Here is a 15,475-nt window from a genome sequence, read left to right on the forward strand (position 1 = left end):
AAGGGACTAGGGTTTGTGCTTTGTTTGGTTTGTTTTTGTTTTCCAGGAGCGAGACTTTCTGCGTGTGTCTCTACTAGAAGTACTGCCGAGAAAGCAAGGGGGTTGACTGATGTGGGAGAGAGGAGGTAGCTGAAAGAATGATGTTCTTGGGAAGGAGGGTGGGTGAGGATTTGAAATCCAGGGACAGTCCTGAAGAGACTTCCATTTTGGTCCTAAGGATAAGATTAATTCAAAATAGACTGTAGTCATGTGCTAAGTTCTATGGTATTGACCGTGTCTATTCTAATAATTCAGAGGAGCCACCAGCGGAGGCAAGCTTATTGATGAGAGCTTCTAGGAGGAGAAGTGGTAACACTTAAGTGGGATCTTGGGGGATGAGCAGAGGCTGAAGAAGGGACAGTAATAGTGATAAAGAGGACGTGCAGGAGCCAGTGGAGTGGGCAGGGGCTCCTATGCAGAAAGCTTCCCTGACTGGAGGAAAGCGTTCTCGTGGTCTGAGTAGCAGAGAAAATGTGGGTCGCGTCAGCCAAGACTGGATGACGGCTCTTCAGTACCAAGCAGAGGAGACAAGATGGTCCAGCAGGAGCTGGCCCTGCACATGAGCAAGCAGAGAAAATGAAGAAAGCCACATCGTAGCAGGATGAAAGTCATAGCCACATTGTGGGTGACTGGACAAGGAGGGGTTGCTGAACTACAAGTCGGGATGTGATTCTGAAACCCGGTCTGAAGTTCCGAGCCCTCCAGCGAGGGTGGCCGCAGTGGAAATAGAGAGGAAGTGACAGATGTGAGGGGTGTTGGGAGAGAAGAACTGACAGGATCTAGTTGTCAGTTTGGACGTAACAGGAAAAGAAAACAGAGGCAGTGTAGACGACTTCAGGTTTCCTAGACCACGAGTCTAACGTCAGGAATAGTTGGGACTTCTTGACGTTCAAGGAGGCACAAATTGTCCAAAATGTTGAGAAGTCCGTGCTAGAGACGTAGATTAATTTCTGAGCTGAAAGCTCCTTTTTCCCTGACGGTCAGCGTGGGTGGCACTTGGGGTCGCAGAGTGGGGGAGCTCATCCTTTGTTCTGGGGGAGCAAGTGGAGAGAGTAGGGCAGGCAGTGGGTGGCCGGTGGTCTCAAGCTTGCAGGAGGTTGAGCCCCACATCAGCATTTGGGGGAGCAACAGAGACTAAGACCATGGAATTTCTTGGCATGGAATTTATGTATCCTGTTTCATTATTTTAATATGCTTTTGCTGCGGAGTCTTGGAAAATGAATCTCTTGATTCAGCCCATCACAGCCCTCAGGTTTGGCACGTCCTTTTTAAATTTAAGAACCTGCCTAGGAAAATAAAAATCCAGCATTTTGCCCTCACGTTCTGTTCAGTTTTGAATATTGTCAATGAAACTGGAGAATAGAGAATCTGAGTTTTACTTCGTAGGGTATAAAATGCGATTGTTTTTTATCTTCATCTACCTATTTGTCTTAGGATTTTGTCTCTGTCTCCTCCTCAAGGGCCTCTTAGTCCTCTCCACAAACCACCTGCTTCCTTAGGGGTTATTGCTCCTTATCTGAAGGGGCTTTCTGGGTCAGAGAAGGGCCTTCCAGGAGGGAGGTAGTCCCCTCTGAGTTCCTCCACACACTCACCCCTTCATAACAGCACTGTCTGCTGCAGCAAATCCTTACAGCAATCAGGAAGGGTTCAGAGTCCTGTTTGTGGAAAGAAGAGATGATTGCAGTACCCAGAGGAAGGAGGAGGGGAAAAGCCCAGGTTTCTGGTATTTGCCCTTCAGCTGTAAAATCTCAAGGACTCCCTTATGGATCTCCTGGAATCACTGTTGGAAATCCACCTTCCATTGGAGAGCTGTGCAGGGTTATCAGATGATCATTTCTAATGCCTTCCTGCCAGCTCAGCTCTCACACTTTGGATAAAAACTCAGGATAAAACTACAGAGTAATTTTCCATTTTGACAGTGTTGTTTTTCTTATTTGGCAAAAAATTAGATTTCTGCATCTGGTACCTCCAGAATTTCTCCTGTCTTCTGCATGTGCACAGGGGCGTACAGATATGCACGCACACATAAGCTCACACCTCAGATGCCTTAGGACTGTAATTCTCGTAAGTGGGCAGAAGAGCTTCGGGACCAACCATACCTTCTCTAAACTTGGGTTGCCATAACTGACTAACAACAGCAAGTGGAATTAAATATTACTTGCCGGGAGACTTCAAAAGACCACGTTGCCTCAAAGAATTTCTAAAGAGTTATCTTTTTTCTCTCCTTCCAGAGGGCCAGTTAAGAGTGGATGCCAACATATCTGTGCATCATCCTGGGGAGCCTTTGGGCGTTCGAACTGAAGTGAAGAATCTCAACAGTGCCAGGTTCCTGGCCAGAGCAATAGGTGAACGTCAGCTATTACTTTTAATCTTCCTTTTGTATCCATTATCTATTGCTTTGTAACAAGCCACCCCAAACCTTCGTGGCTTATACAGTCACCATTTCAGTTTTCACAATTCTACTGATTAGATCCTGCCTCAGCTCATTCATGAGGCTGTGGAAGCTGGCACCTCGGCTGAAACAGAGGGTCTAAGGCGACACCACTCACATATCAACGCCTTGGTGCTAGAGGTCTGCTAGGCTTCTCTTTCCTTGTGGTCCTTCTTCATTCGCTTGCCTAGCCTGGACTTTTTTGTTTGGCGATGGGCATTCTAGGGGAATGAAGGCAGAGGCCTCAAGGCTTCTTGAGTCCTAAGCTCTAGAACTCCTATAGTGTCTCTCTCTTCCAGCACATTCTATTCAAAGCAGATTCAAAGGGAGGATCCTTTTTATGGGAGGGTCTGCAAAATACTGTAACTCTGTTTTTCCATTTACCACATTCTTTCTGACCTGCATGAACTTTATAAAGTCATGTTTATTCATTATACATTGGCCATAATTTGACCTCACTGGTCAGTATATTTTTCTGCTTCTTACTGTTTTTACTAATAGATTGCATGTGCCTATATAGTCAAGTTTTGGTCTTATTGGAGCTCATACAGTCCCATGACATTGCTGACTGTGAAGACATCTCAAAGGCCTAAAATATTCTTTAAAACCAAAAGTATCTGTAGAAGAAGAGAGAATGTAGGGAGGGATTGAGTTTAAAGTGCATTCCTTCAAGGATGCACAGAGCACAAGCTATCTGGATACATTGCTGTGTGTTGAGTAGAGTCTTGGGTCTTGTTGAGAAAAGCATTGGAAACAATAGAGCAGAGATTCTCTAGTCTTGTGTGAAACCTTATCCTGAACCTGAAATGATCAGCCTCAACAAAGATACTGTGAGTACAAATTTTCAGAAAAACGGCATCCTAATGGTCAAGGGGGATAACTTACTCAAGGGAAAGGGGTAAGAGAAGGTTCCCACATGAAGATAGACCAAAGAGGTGGGACTCTTCTGTCTCTAAAAGGAGATACAGTCCATGTCTATGAAGCCATGAAAGGTTTGGGTCAGGGAAACCCTTACAGCGCAGTGTTATGAAGGGGAAGCTTGGCAAAAATAGAAGAAAGCTCCACCTCACCCTGTGAAGTGTTCTGGAACTCATTATTCTAGGAGGTGGTGACGCAACCTAAAAAAACAAGCAGCAACAGGGGCGCCTGGGTGGCGCAGTCGGTTGAGCTTCCGACTTCAGCCAGGTCACGATCTCGCGGTCCGGGAGTTCGAGCCCCACGTCAGGCTCTGGGCTGATGGCTCAGAGCCTGGAGCCTGTTTCCGATTCTGTGTCTCCCTCTCTCTCTGCCCCTCCCCCGTTCATGCTCTGTCTCTCTCTGTCCCAAAAATAAATAAACGTTGAAAAAAAAATAATAAAAACAAGCAGCAAGATTTTAGGTAGGTTTATCCGTAATGATTTGCAAAGGAGCTCCCGAGACAGAATTCTGCCTGTGTTTTCACTCGGACCGGAAGAACCTCAGATTTACTATGATGGGCTTAATTCTCCAAGCCCATGATTTTTCCACCCCACATTTCTCCCTACATCATGCCTAGTAGCTATCATCTCAGTGGGGGAGATGGGGAGCAGAAACTGACACATTTTGGTGTTGCTGCTGCTTGTCAGCTCAGGTAAAAAAGTTTGGATTCGGGTATGGGAAAGTGGTATATGATGGTGTGGGGAGTAAAGGGGAGGCTTAAGCTGCTTTCAGAAAGAAGCTTAAGAGTTGTGGCTGTGTTTTGCTTACCACAGTCTGCCTGGTTTGGTGGTGAGGGAGCATGGCATAGAGCAGTGGCTCTTAATCATGTGGGGTCATAGATCCCTATGAAAATTCTGGACTCTGTCTCCAAAAAATGTACAAATGCACACACCCACATTTTGTGTATAATTTCAGGAGGTACCAGAACCTCTTGAAGTCTGTCCATGGATCCCTGGATAAGAACTCTTGATTGGCAGCGGTCCCTGATCTGGAGTTAGTTGGCCTAGATATTGGTCCTAACCCTTCTTCTACCAAGAGCTGTAAACTGGACTGGGTCACCATGAACCTGAGTTTTCTCAGAAAGTGAGGAAGCAGAACTTCCTAAAAGGCCCTTTCCGGCACCATTATCCTATGATTGCAATGAGAAAATATAGCCTATCAGGGAAGAATTATTATGAACAACTCTCTTGATTATTTTTGACTTGAAAATTGAAAAAGATTTCTAATTATTGCTTGATTGGATTAAAGGAATCAAAATATGATACTAAATTACTATGTTTTCCTTAGACTATGAAATTCAGAGACAAATCAACGAACTTGAGAATGGATGTGAAATTCTGAATGAAACTCGCTCGTTTGACTACAAGCTAGGGTGAGTTTGCATTGACAAGCATCTTGAACACAGCTGGGTGGGGCTCCAATCCAAGCTCACCACAGGCAAGCCCTGTGACCTTGAAGAAGGTACTTAGCTTCTCTGCATGAATGCTTTTCTCACTAGTGCAATTGGGAGAATACTGTATGCTACAGGGATAGAATATCCTGTAGGGCTGGCAAAAGGTTGAAATTGAACCAGACTTGTACATAAGTACTTATTACGTTCTGGCCTTTCATTTGCTTCTAGTTTACCCACTTTATGGCAAGAATTTCTACTTCCTTAAATTCTATCAGACTTAAGCTCTACCAGTTCAAGCTAGAGGTAAAGAGAGCTTAGGGTTGGTTACAGAGGTGTCCTTTGTTTTGTTTTGCTTTGTTTTGATAACTTTGACTCTGATATTCTGACTCCGAATTTTGAGGATTTTGTGCTTTTAGCAAGAGACCGAAAAAAGCTCAGAAGACGAGAGTTTGAGCTGGTTAGAAGCCGGACACACTGAAGCAATTTCTTCTCTCTTTTTTTAGTTAATCTAAATATTTCTCTTCCATTAATATAATTTTTTCATGGAGTCACGTAAGTGTCTGCCAAAGAAGGTGAAAGAGCTTGAATTTGCCCGTGGCTCTTATTGAGAGGGGTAACCCATTTCCCTTTGCACATATGTTAGGCGGTGCTGCACGCAATGTTTGTGTAACGTTTTCTTATTTAACCGTTATAGGTGCACTGTACCGATGAGAGACAAAGAAGGAAAACAAGACTACAGGTGGTTACTCCTCTTGTCAAAGTACCGTTACATGTTTGGGGTCAGGGGCGTATTTCAAATCCACTCGCAGAGTACCATAATGATCCTGGATAGTTTTTAAGAACCACTTTGTGTTTGTATTGTTGCATGATGGAAAATCTGGACTTCCTATTTTATGTGTATACTGAGAGAAAGAATGTTTTCTTCTTTTGGTAGCCTCAGAGTGCCTGATTTGACGAAATTCAACTGTTGGAAGACACTGTTGACTCACCTCTGTGTGAGAGTTGTTGAGCTAAGAGGGTGGCAGTTGAGGATGGGGCCTAGGATGTTCTTATATTCAGTGATAGATAAAGTAACACACTGAAGATCCTTGAGAAGATATGGGGAAAAAAAGAGATGCATATGTCAGTGGCATTTCCCTTCGTATCTCAGGTGATGCTATTTAATTGATAAACTAAACAACTTGTACTTAATATGAGATCCAGAAATAAGGACAGGCTTAAGGTAAATTGAACCTTTTGGTTTTCTCCCCACTGAGTTTAGCAGATTTGAAAGACTGAGGTTTTAAGCGACAAAGTTGTTGAGGTTAGCCCACTGTTCCTCCACAAAATGCAGGAAGTGCAGCTCTTGCTGTCGATGACAAGCATCTTGAACAGAAGTAGCACTGTGATGTGGGAAAGAAACTCCTAAACCCTTAGAGTGAACCTCCCCTGAAGGGCTCCTCTCCTGTCTCTCAAAGTCAAGATTGTTTGAATCACTGTGATCTTCTCAGTTCAACCTGTTCTTCCCAAGAGCTTCTTTGTTCTCCAGTGTTGCCGCCCTACTCTGTTTGTGCTGCTTTCTTAATCAGCGTGGAGTTTGGCTTTTAGGTCAGCTAGTGGTTTTGGCTCAATCCCTCAGGTTAATAGGCGGGATTCAGGAAGCCTCCCTTTGGCTTTCCTCTTGCCATCGGAAGTCAGGCTGATTCACAGCACAGATTTGGCATTGAGGTGATGGGTTGTTTGCACGTCTGATCTATCACCATGGCGCCACCATTTGCTCTGCATTATCCTGCTTCTACGTAAGCCCTTTGACAAGTATAAGCAGAGAGAAAATGTTGGATGCTGGAATACAACAGAGGGAAAGACATTATATGCAATGGTGCAGCAGAGAGGTCCCGTATGCTCCTTGGCATGTACCGTGTGCTCCATGTCACCCCCCACAGTTTCCCCTGACAGCGTCTTGCGTTGCTGTGTGATTTGCATCTATTCCCCAGGAAATGTTGAACACTCACTAAACACACTGGTACAGTACATTTGCTATAATTGATGAACTGATATTGAGATTTTATTATTAACTAAAGTCTATAGTTTACATTAGGGTTCACTCTTCACGTTGTATGTTCTGTGGGTTTTGAACAAATGTATAATGACGTACATCTACTGTTACAGTGTCCTAGAGGATAGTTTCACTGTCCTGAAAATCCCCTGTGCCCCGCTTACTCGTCCCTCCCTCCCCAATAGCTTCTACATTTTATTTAGGCAAAATCTTATTGATTTCTTCCACATCTCAAGGTTTTCTTTTTCTTTGACTTTTCATTTATTTCACAGATACTGCTAAAAATAGTGAGAATTTTTAAATGAGGGAAAGTCTTTTTTTCTGCCTAATAAGTAGATTGTTCTCCTTTGGTCCTATTTTTCGCAACCTATGTCTTTATGAATATGTACTTTATCCACAATTAGAAATCGCAGTGTGGCATCAACCCTGCGTGGTGCCTTTTTTGCTCATCATTCGTTTATAAGCATGGACGCTGGCAGATCTGGTGGTCTTGACCTGTAGAATACACTTGTCCAAAGACTCCTTCCTGGGAAACAGGGAGAATTGATATTATGGGACATTCGAAGACATTGGCAATTTTAACACGGCAGCTAAACATGAAACTTTTGATGATAGGAGTTTTTTCCCGTTAAACGAAACACTTCCGAGTCAGACCCCATTTCCTCTCTGTGCCTAGGTTTATGCCCGAACCCAACCTTCCTCCCCTGCTGCTCTATGACACTGCATCTCTGCCTGCTGGTGCAGACCCGCAGCAAGTGATCAACATTGACCGGATTCGGGAGCAGCTCCCTGAGCTCCCCAGTGAGACCCGAGAGAAGCTCATTCAACAGTATGGGATACTGCCAGAACACAGCTTCGCCTTACTGGTAGGTATTGATCAGAGGCTAAAATAAACCCAGCTCAGCAGTTTAGGGTAATGCTCTACACTGGGCTCTGAGTGGAGCAGGCAGGTTGCTTCAGTTGTACAATAGATGCTTCTGAGAAGAACAAGGTGCGATAACCTTTGCTCACCACCCTTTACGGTAAATACTCCTCAAAAAACCAGAAGATGAAGCAGAATTTCGCGTCAGTCATTTCTTCTGTGTAGAAATGAACAGCTGCTCACAGCAGCCGTGGAGGCTTCTTGAAGACAGTCCAAATGTTATGGATGAATGTTTTCCCATGTGTCCGCAGGACAAAAGAAAATCAATGTATAGGGTTTCTAGATGTCTAGCAGTATTGAACCATGACAGGGTCTGGCAGGAAGTTCGGTTCTCAAAAGCCAGCCAGCTGTTTCTCCAATTGTAGAAGAAAAACGTTTATTCCACACGAACCGTTGAAAACTCCGACTAAAAGTATCGGCCCTTTGAGGCTTGAAGATGCATCTTAAGGGGCTGTTAGAGAATCTGACACCACTGAGACCTGCTTAGGGATTTTCCATTCTTTTCAAAGCTGCCCGGGGCTTTGCTGTTTTCTTTGTCATGGCAACATTAAAGTGATACAGGCTCAGTGAGGGTAGGGTTTTGTCACAGTTGTCTCCTGCGTGCCTGTTAGGAAGTAGGAAGTTTTGCTGCTGCACGGTTCAGGCACTGGGGATGTGCCACGCTTTAGCTTTTGGAGCAGCGGAGTCTGCACAGACTCTGGATTTTTGGATTTTAATTAACCAATAATAACTACATAGGGATGCTGGAATGCACATGTTTATATACTTCAGTAACAGCAGCCCTGCCGTTTCTGGTACAGGGTTGGCAAGTGGATATTTGTTGAGTGAACGGCTCTCTCTTTATAAATCAGCTAATAGGAAAACTTCCTGGAGAATCTCACGTGAAAACTCCTCTTTTCCTCCCGGTAATGATTAGGCGTGCACAGATTGTTTTTCATACTCCAGGCAGAGGTGACCACTGCCTGCCGTGGGCTGGCATTGTGTCTTAGCCATAACTCTGTGATGGTTGCGGTGCTAGATTTTAATTATTTCATAGTGTGACTTGTTCAGTGCCTTGCAGGCAAAGGCTGTGTCACCCTCTCATTCGCTGTTCCTCAGCACAGATTAGCGCATCAGCAGTGCTTAATGCCAGATCTTTGTGTGAATCAGTTAGCATCTTGGACAGAACAACTTTTAATCTGAAACCTCGTACAACTCAAGTATTTTTCCCTAGGTTGACATAACCAAACTGAGTTTTAGTCCTGTCCATCTTCCCCAACATCTGATCACTTGAATTTCCAGCCCACCGGACTAAATACGAAATGCCACGTTCTGGTTCTGCATTTTACAACTGCCAGATTACACAGGGGGCAGGAAGACTGGGACGGAGCCCACTGGGTCATAGCCTCAAAGACATCTGTTACCTCTCTTTATTTGGCCTTCCGCCAGGTGAACACAGGCAGCCCTTGGAGGTAGCAAATGAAGAACCTAGGTTTCGTGGCCATTTAAAAAAGAATTTTTTTTTAACTTTTATTCATTTTTGAGAGACAGAGATGGCACAAACAGGGGAGGGGCAGAGAATGAGGTAGACACAGAATCCAAAGCAGGCTCCATCCAGGCTCTGGGCTGTCAGCCCAGAGCCCAGCACAGGGCTCGAACCCACGAACCATGAGATCATGACCTGAATTGAAGTCAGATGCTTAACCACCTGAACCTCCCAGGCTTCTCTTGGCCATTTCTTTGCTCACAACTGCGATTTTAGAAAAGAATCCACTAAATATAATGTTAAAAGTTATTTTTGCATATCAACTTCCTTTATAAGAGAGGTGAAAAGATCTCTCGGAAACTCCTCTCAAGATTATGGCTATTTCTCTCCAAGGCACGGACTGCAAATATACACTCCCTTTGAAGAGCATCTCTCTAGCATTGTCACACTTGGCCTCCGACAAGCATGTGATGGTGGGGAGCGTCTGCCGTCCCTTACTGAAAGAAGTCCTCTGAGGGCAGGGAGGTTTTCTTGTTCATGTTTCTGACCCAGGCTCCACTCGTGTGTCCTTCACAGGAGGCCTTGAATAAAGGCTGAGGGATGTCTGGTGAGTGGGTGTATGTTTTCATAGTTTAAGGTCCTGTTTAGGGGAACCCACCTTTCATCTCTTCAGTCCACCACTTTTATTTTCTGTTGCATCTCCTATGTAGTGGGTACTCAGTGGCAGAGATTAAAAAAAAAAAAGTGTTTCTTTGCTTTCCAAGAGTTTATATGTATACACACACACATGACACAGCTAAGCAGCTAACCAATAGATGCATAATGCAGGATGGGAGCCCGGGGAGGCAGTGATTACCTTGATCAGAACAAAAGGGAAAAACTTCAAGAAGGAGGTGATTTTTGAGCCAGTTTTGACAGGACTGGTCTTTTAATAGCTTAAAAATATGCTTATTTGTATAGCTTGCAGCCAATGTATTAGGTGATTCGTTGTTTTTTAAAGGGCCAGCCCTTGAAATTCCCAAGATGAGCGCAAAGAGAACTTAAAAGCAATGGAAAGAGAATGAGTCAGACAAATTGTTTTCCGGAAAGTAAAATCCTGAGCTCTTTATGACTTTGTAATCATTGAAAGCTGAGTTACTCAGACCCGAAAATGATATGTTCATGTTTTTTCCTGCCTTCATCAGAAACACAACAGATTGCTGAGAAGGGCGGATGCACAAATCTAATGAACCATCTTTCAATTTAAAGAGTGCCCAGGAGTATTCATTAAATAAATAGCAGTAGTGGAGGTGTGCTTTGCTGAGCTTCGATTCCATGCTTTGTGCCTTCAGATTGCTTGTTAAGTTAAGCATTTAAGCACATACCCACCCTCACACACATGCCTTACTCACACATAACAGAGACTTCAGAATTTAACTCTGATCTTTATCTTATTTTATTGTCTGGTAAGGACTGAATTATGTATTGATAATTTAGGCTTGATATTTACAGAACCCTAATATTATATTTTAGCGTCTCCCACCACGTCTGGCACATAGTAGGCACTCAGTGAATATTTATTCAGTGAATGGGCAGACAAACAAGTAAGCACGTCGGATACCATTACAATACTCATGGAAGCCCTGGAAGAAGCAGCATTCCTGACAAGAGCATCTCTATTTCTAAAGATCAGATACATAAGCCAGTCTTGACAACCTAGCAAATCATGGAACGATACCCGACTCCTTGAACTCGGGGTGAGAAGACCTGGATCACCGCTCTAACCACCCCAGATCCTGTGTTCCGATGCAAATCACTGGGTGTCTCTGACTCTTGTTTTCTAAACTGGTTTTGTCAGGACATTAAGTCCAATCTATACTCTGGTTTTCTCTCATGAACCTTCCTGACAGTCACCTCCAAACAGAAAGTCTGTATTACTGTTTTTTCCTCTGGCCACATAAAAAGTATCTTGCCCGACCTGAAACTTTGACCTATTTAGTTAACCTTGCTTCCCTTTCATAAGTCAGATTGCTCGATTGTTGACCTCCTTTGTAAGGATTAAGGAATAGAAATGTAGAAGCTGAGATCCAGGTATTAGGATTCTGAAAAATATGAGGTTTTAATAGTGTAACAAGTCCTTCTCTGAGTCAGCATATTCCAGGAGTAATTATTAGAATGATCTAGATTATATGCATGTGCCGATAATCCCAAAATGATGTCTGTGGGGGTATCTCTTCCTAAATCTGCCTTACCTGATTCAGAGAATGCAAACAAATTGTAGTCATTTGCCTAAGCAGTACATAAAAATGGCTGCTCGCTGACAGAAGTCTCTGTGGTTTATAGTGGTCACTTTTTAATTTACCCTTACAACAACCTTCTGAGGTAGATATTGCTGTTCTCCCCATTTTACAGATGAGGAAACATAACCTCTGCGGTTGAATGTAAGACGTTAAGTAACTCAGCCAAGCCTGTGGGGACTTCAGAGCCCAGGCTTTATTTACATGCCGAAGCTCTATTGCCTGCCTGCACGTGTAATGTGTCACAATGCCAAACAGGAATAATGTGTCAAGTTCATTGCTATTTTGGATCACTTGGTAGAGAAAATAGAATTTTTACGTTTGTTAATGTTTTATACAGTCCCACTAATGCTTCAATCAGGCACAGTCACAGACCATTGAGTCAATTGGAACTTTTGACCACTTGGTTTTTAAGAGGTCAGACTGCCTTATAAATAAAAAATGCTGTCTACTAAATTTAGTGGAAATCAGTCAAATCCAATGAAAAGCAGATATTATGTCCATTTTCCAAGTAGGAAATTTAAGTCACCAAAAATAAATGTAAGCTCTCCTCTGCAACTTTGTTTCTCAAACTTGCTGCCTCAGGTTCTTGGCTCCTTCTGACTAAATCATCGTAAAGGGTCTGCACAGAGTGCAGAATATGTGGAGTTTGTGAGATGACTTTGCCTGTTGTTGGCCTCGTGTCATGCACCCTGGCACATGGTAGGCACTTGGTGAGGAACAGATATGAGCTCACAGGGTGGCTGGCTGTGTACGAAGTCAGTAGATGGAAAGATGTCCATCTCATCAAGATTTCAGTGGAGGGGGCCGCCTGGGTGGCTCAGTCGGTTGAGTGTCTGACTCTCGATTTTGACTCAGGTCACGATCTCACGGTTCAGTTTGTGGGTTCAAGCCCCACGTCGGGCTCCATGCTGTGAGCACAGAGCCTGCTTGGGATTCTTTTACTCTCTTTCTCTCTGCCCTTACCCTGCGTGTTCGCACGCTCGCTCTCTCTCACTCAAAATAAATAAATAAACTTAAAAGATTTCAGTGGAGGAATGGCATAGCATCCCCAATTTAGTATTTCTTGAGGGCCTGCTATATGCGCCACAGTGCCTTATGCTGTTTTCAGATATAAGAACTTTATCTTTTCCGTGCCACTTTTAACTCTCCCAAGTAGCCCCACAGGGCAATGGGTTGAAACACTGACTAAGAGATAGTCTTGATTTCAGATCTCACCTCTGATGCTTTGGAGGGGAGAGCTCTGCAAAGGTGACTGGAACTATTACCCTCCCCAGCTGAAAGAGGGGAGGGGATGATTCACTCATCCTAAAGATGACTGACAGAGAAGAATCTTCACTGAATCTAAAAGAAGCCTAAATGCAGCCAAGCAGACTCCCTAGAATGAGTTCCCGGGGAGAAGAGCAGTGGCACCGAACAGCTGCTAACTAACACATTGATTTTAGCTCCTCAAAAGAATGCACTTTCCCACAATTCCATTATTTTATTCAGTACCTGCCAGCTGTTCAAAGGTTCTTAACATATTAAAAATGTTGCATTTTAAGAAAAGTCCAGCATGGCCCCAGTAAGACTGCAGGAAAAAGTGGTCATGACCCGCCAGATTAGTGACCTGTGCTGCTGTATATGGCTGTCTTTCTTTGTATTCAGCCTCAAGATGTGTAGTCTTACTTGAACCACTTCATTTTCCCCAGCTGGTTATTCCCCACTTAAAGTCATAATCCTTTGTTTCTGACACCATGAAAAAGGTTAAAGTGACTCCAGGGGACCAAGAAACAGAAAAGATATCATGACTATGGTTGGTCGTTAAATGGATTGTTTTCCAAGAGTTTTGCTTTGAGTTTCTAGTAAGCTTGAAATGGCTTGGTTTGGATGAACTGTCTTTAAAGTAATTTCCCATGATAAATATCTGTATACCCATAGGTAATACTGCTTTAAAGCTAATAGTTTAAAAAGGCGTCTGAAACCATATTGACTGGTTTCAGACTGCTTAGATGTACTGAGGAGCAAAGCACTGGTCTTCTAACTGCTGCTGAAGGAAAATCCATTTGGTCAACATCGTCGCTCACCATTTCAGCTCCATGTAATTTTCGAAATTGATTTTATTCTTCATTTTATAAAATTGTACCCAGTGCTTGCCAGCTTATGGGTGCTTTTACAGTTAGTGTATGCACTAGAAACATAACCAATATTTTCTTCTGGTAAAGCTAAATAAAAGATGCACCTTCTAACTTCACTCCTGCAAAACCAACAATGCATTTATTTCAGATACAACTAACAAAGGACTTTCAGAGATGAAGATCCTCCAGGCTCAGGGTCATTTGACCCCTCAGGGACACGCTCATTGGCCCAAAAGTACAGGGAGGAGTGAAGCCCCGAGTGCCCAACCTTGGGGATTCACAGGGGCTCTCTCCTTAATCCTTCCTGAAACCTGGTTTCCTGTTTGTGGAATGATTTCCTTTTGGGGACAATTAAAATACATTATTTCAGGTTTCAGTCAGATCTTAGAGCCAGTGAGCAAGCACTGCCTTGAAGCTTTGTTGCTGGTTTTAAGCTGCAGCCAGAAAGCTGCTGTTGACCAACACAGGTTCTCTCCGTGTTGGGCCCATGTGACAATGGTGGCTTTAGGCACATTGAAATGTGATTGTAATCAGAATTGATTTCTTGACAGCATACTTTTTATGGCCCACTCTTGCAGATACAGTTTTCTAATTATGCCAATCTACCGTCACTGTTTATTACCTAAATTATTTGGGTTTTAATTATCCAAGGAAAAGTCTTATTGCTATATTGGTTTCCCTCCACATCCCTCCTAGAGTTAATATATCTTGGAAAACGTACACTTGTTTTCCCGTTAGTCTAAGCCAGATGTAGGTGTGAACCCTCCCCGAACGGAACCATTATCCTGAGTTAAACTCAGATGTGTTACTTCCCGACTCTGCTGGGAACACAGCACAAGTGAAATTGTTGGCACCAGAGTTTTGCTCAGATTGTAGGGGCTTCCAGACCCACTGGAAACATGACCCAGGAGGAAAAAGTATGAAGACCAAAATAGGACCGTAGCTCTTTCTAGTTGTGTATTTTATGAGACAGACTAGAGAGTATACCCTTGGTGTTTCTGGGCCAGTTTCAGAGCTGCTTCAGATCTCCGTGTTCTTGAAAGTGGCCGTGATGGTTCAGGATTCTGACTTCGCCTGACACACTCAAGGGAGAGTGGTGTCTCCTGCGCTAGTCTCACACCACCAGACAGCTGCCTTTAGTTTTTCCCCATCCAAGACTCCTCTGGATGATTGTGTGTGTGTGTGTGTGTGTGTGTGTGTGTGTGTGTGTGTGCGCGCGCGCATGCACGTGCATGCTTGTGCTCGCTCACTGCAGGATTTCCACAGCCACTTCTTGTTTCCATGAAAAGCAGAGGGAGGGCTCCCTCACATCACAGACCTAAGCCACCACCCCACTGAATGTCAGTCCTTAATCTAGCCATAACTTCTGCTTTCTTCCCTAGCACCACCACTCAGGCATCCCTACCTAGTTTCCATTTCATCCCAACACTAGCATTTGATGCTATTTTTAGGGCTGCTTTTCACAAAGTTGGTGGGTCTGCATTCTGTTCCCACTTTGTGAGAGCGACCGAATTCACAGGAATAAAGAGGGAACAGTGGAGTCCCCACTGATCCACAGATGCTGGGCCCTCTTACAGTGTTTGCAGAAAAGCTCAGTGGCCGCTCACCCCAACACCCCTGCCATGTGGTGGAAGGGTGCGGTTCCAGTTTGTGTCTCCACCACATGGCACGTGAGCACCTGGCTCAGTCCACAGATGCAGGGTCTCCTGTACAGTCAGCCGCTGCCACCACAGGAATGACCTGCCCCGTTAGGTGTAAACCCATGCACAAGTTCTTCGTATTAGAAGAATTAGAATGCAGTAAAATGCAGCGTGCTTGATACCAAAACTACGTGAGCAGT

The 15,475-nt window shown here is 43.9% G+C and overlaps 1 protein-coding gene across 4 annotated transcripts in view; it reads left to right on the forward strand.

Annotated features, from left to right (window-relative positions):
- Positions 1–15,475, forward strand: part of GATB (glutamyl-tRNA amidotransferase subunit B) — an 89,804-nt gene that overhangs the window by 41,764 nt on the left and 32,565 nt on the right. For 2 of the 4 annotated variants that reach the window (XM_019828861.3, XM_019828860.3), the window contains exons 6-9: positions 2,271–2,384; positions 4,715–4,799; positions 5,515–5,574; positions 7,532–7,721. In XM_019828861.3, the coding sequence (XP_019684420.2) occupies positions 2,271–2,384; positions 4,715–4,799; positions 5,515–5,574; positions 7,532–7,721 (449 nt within the window). The remainder of the gene's footprint in view (positions 1–2,270; positions 2,385–4,714; positions 4,800–5,514; positions 5,575–7,531; positions 7,722–15,475) is intronic. The other 2 variants (XM_003984942.6, XM_006930822.5) reach the window with 2 other exon arrangements.

Source organism: Felis catus, chromosome B1 (assembly GCF_018350175.1).
Source record: "Felis catus isolate Fca126 chromosome B1, F.catus_Fca126_mat1.0, whole genome shotgun sequence".
NCBI classification, from domain to species: domain Eukaryota; kingdom Metazoa; phylum Chordata; class Mammalia; order Carnivora; family Felidae; genus Felis; species Felis catus.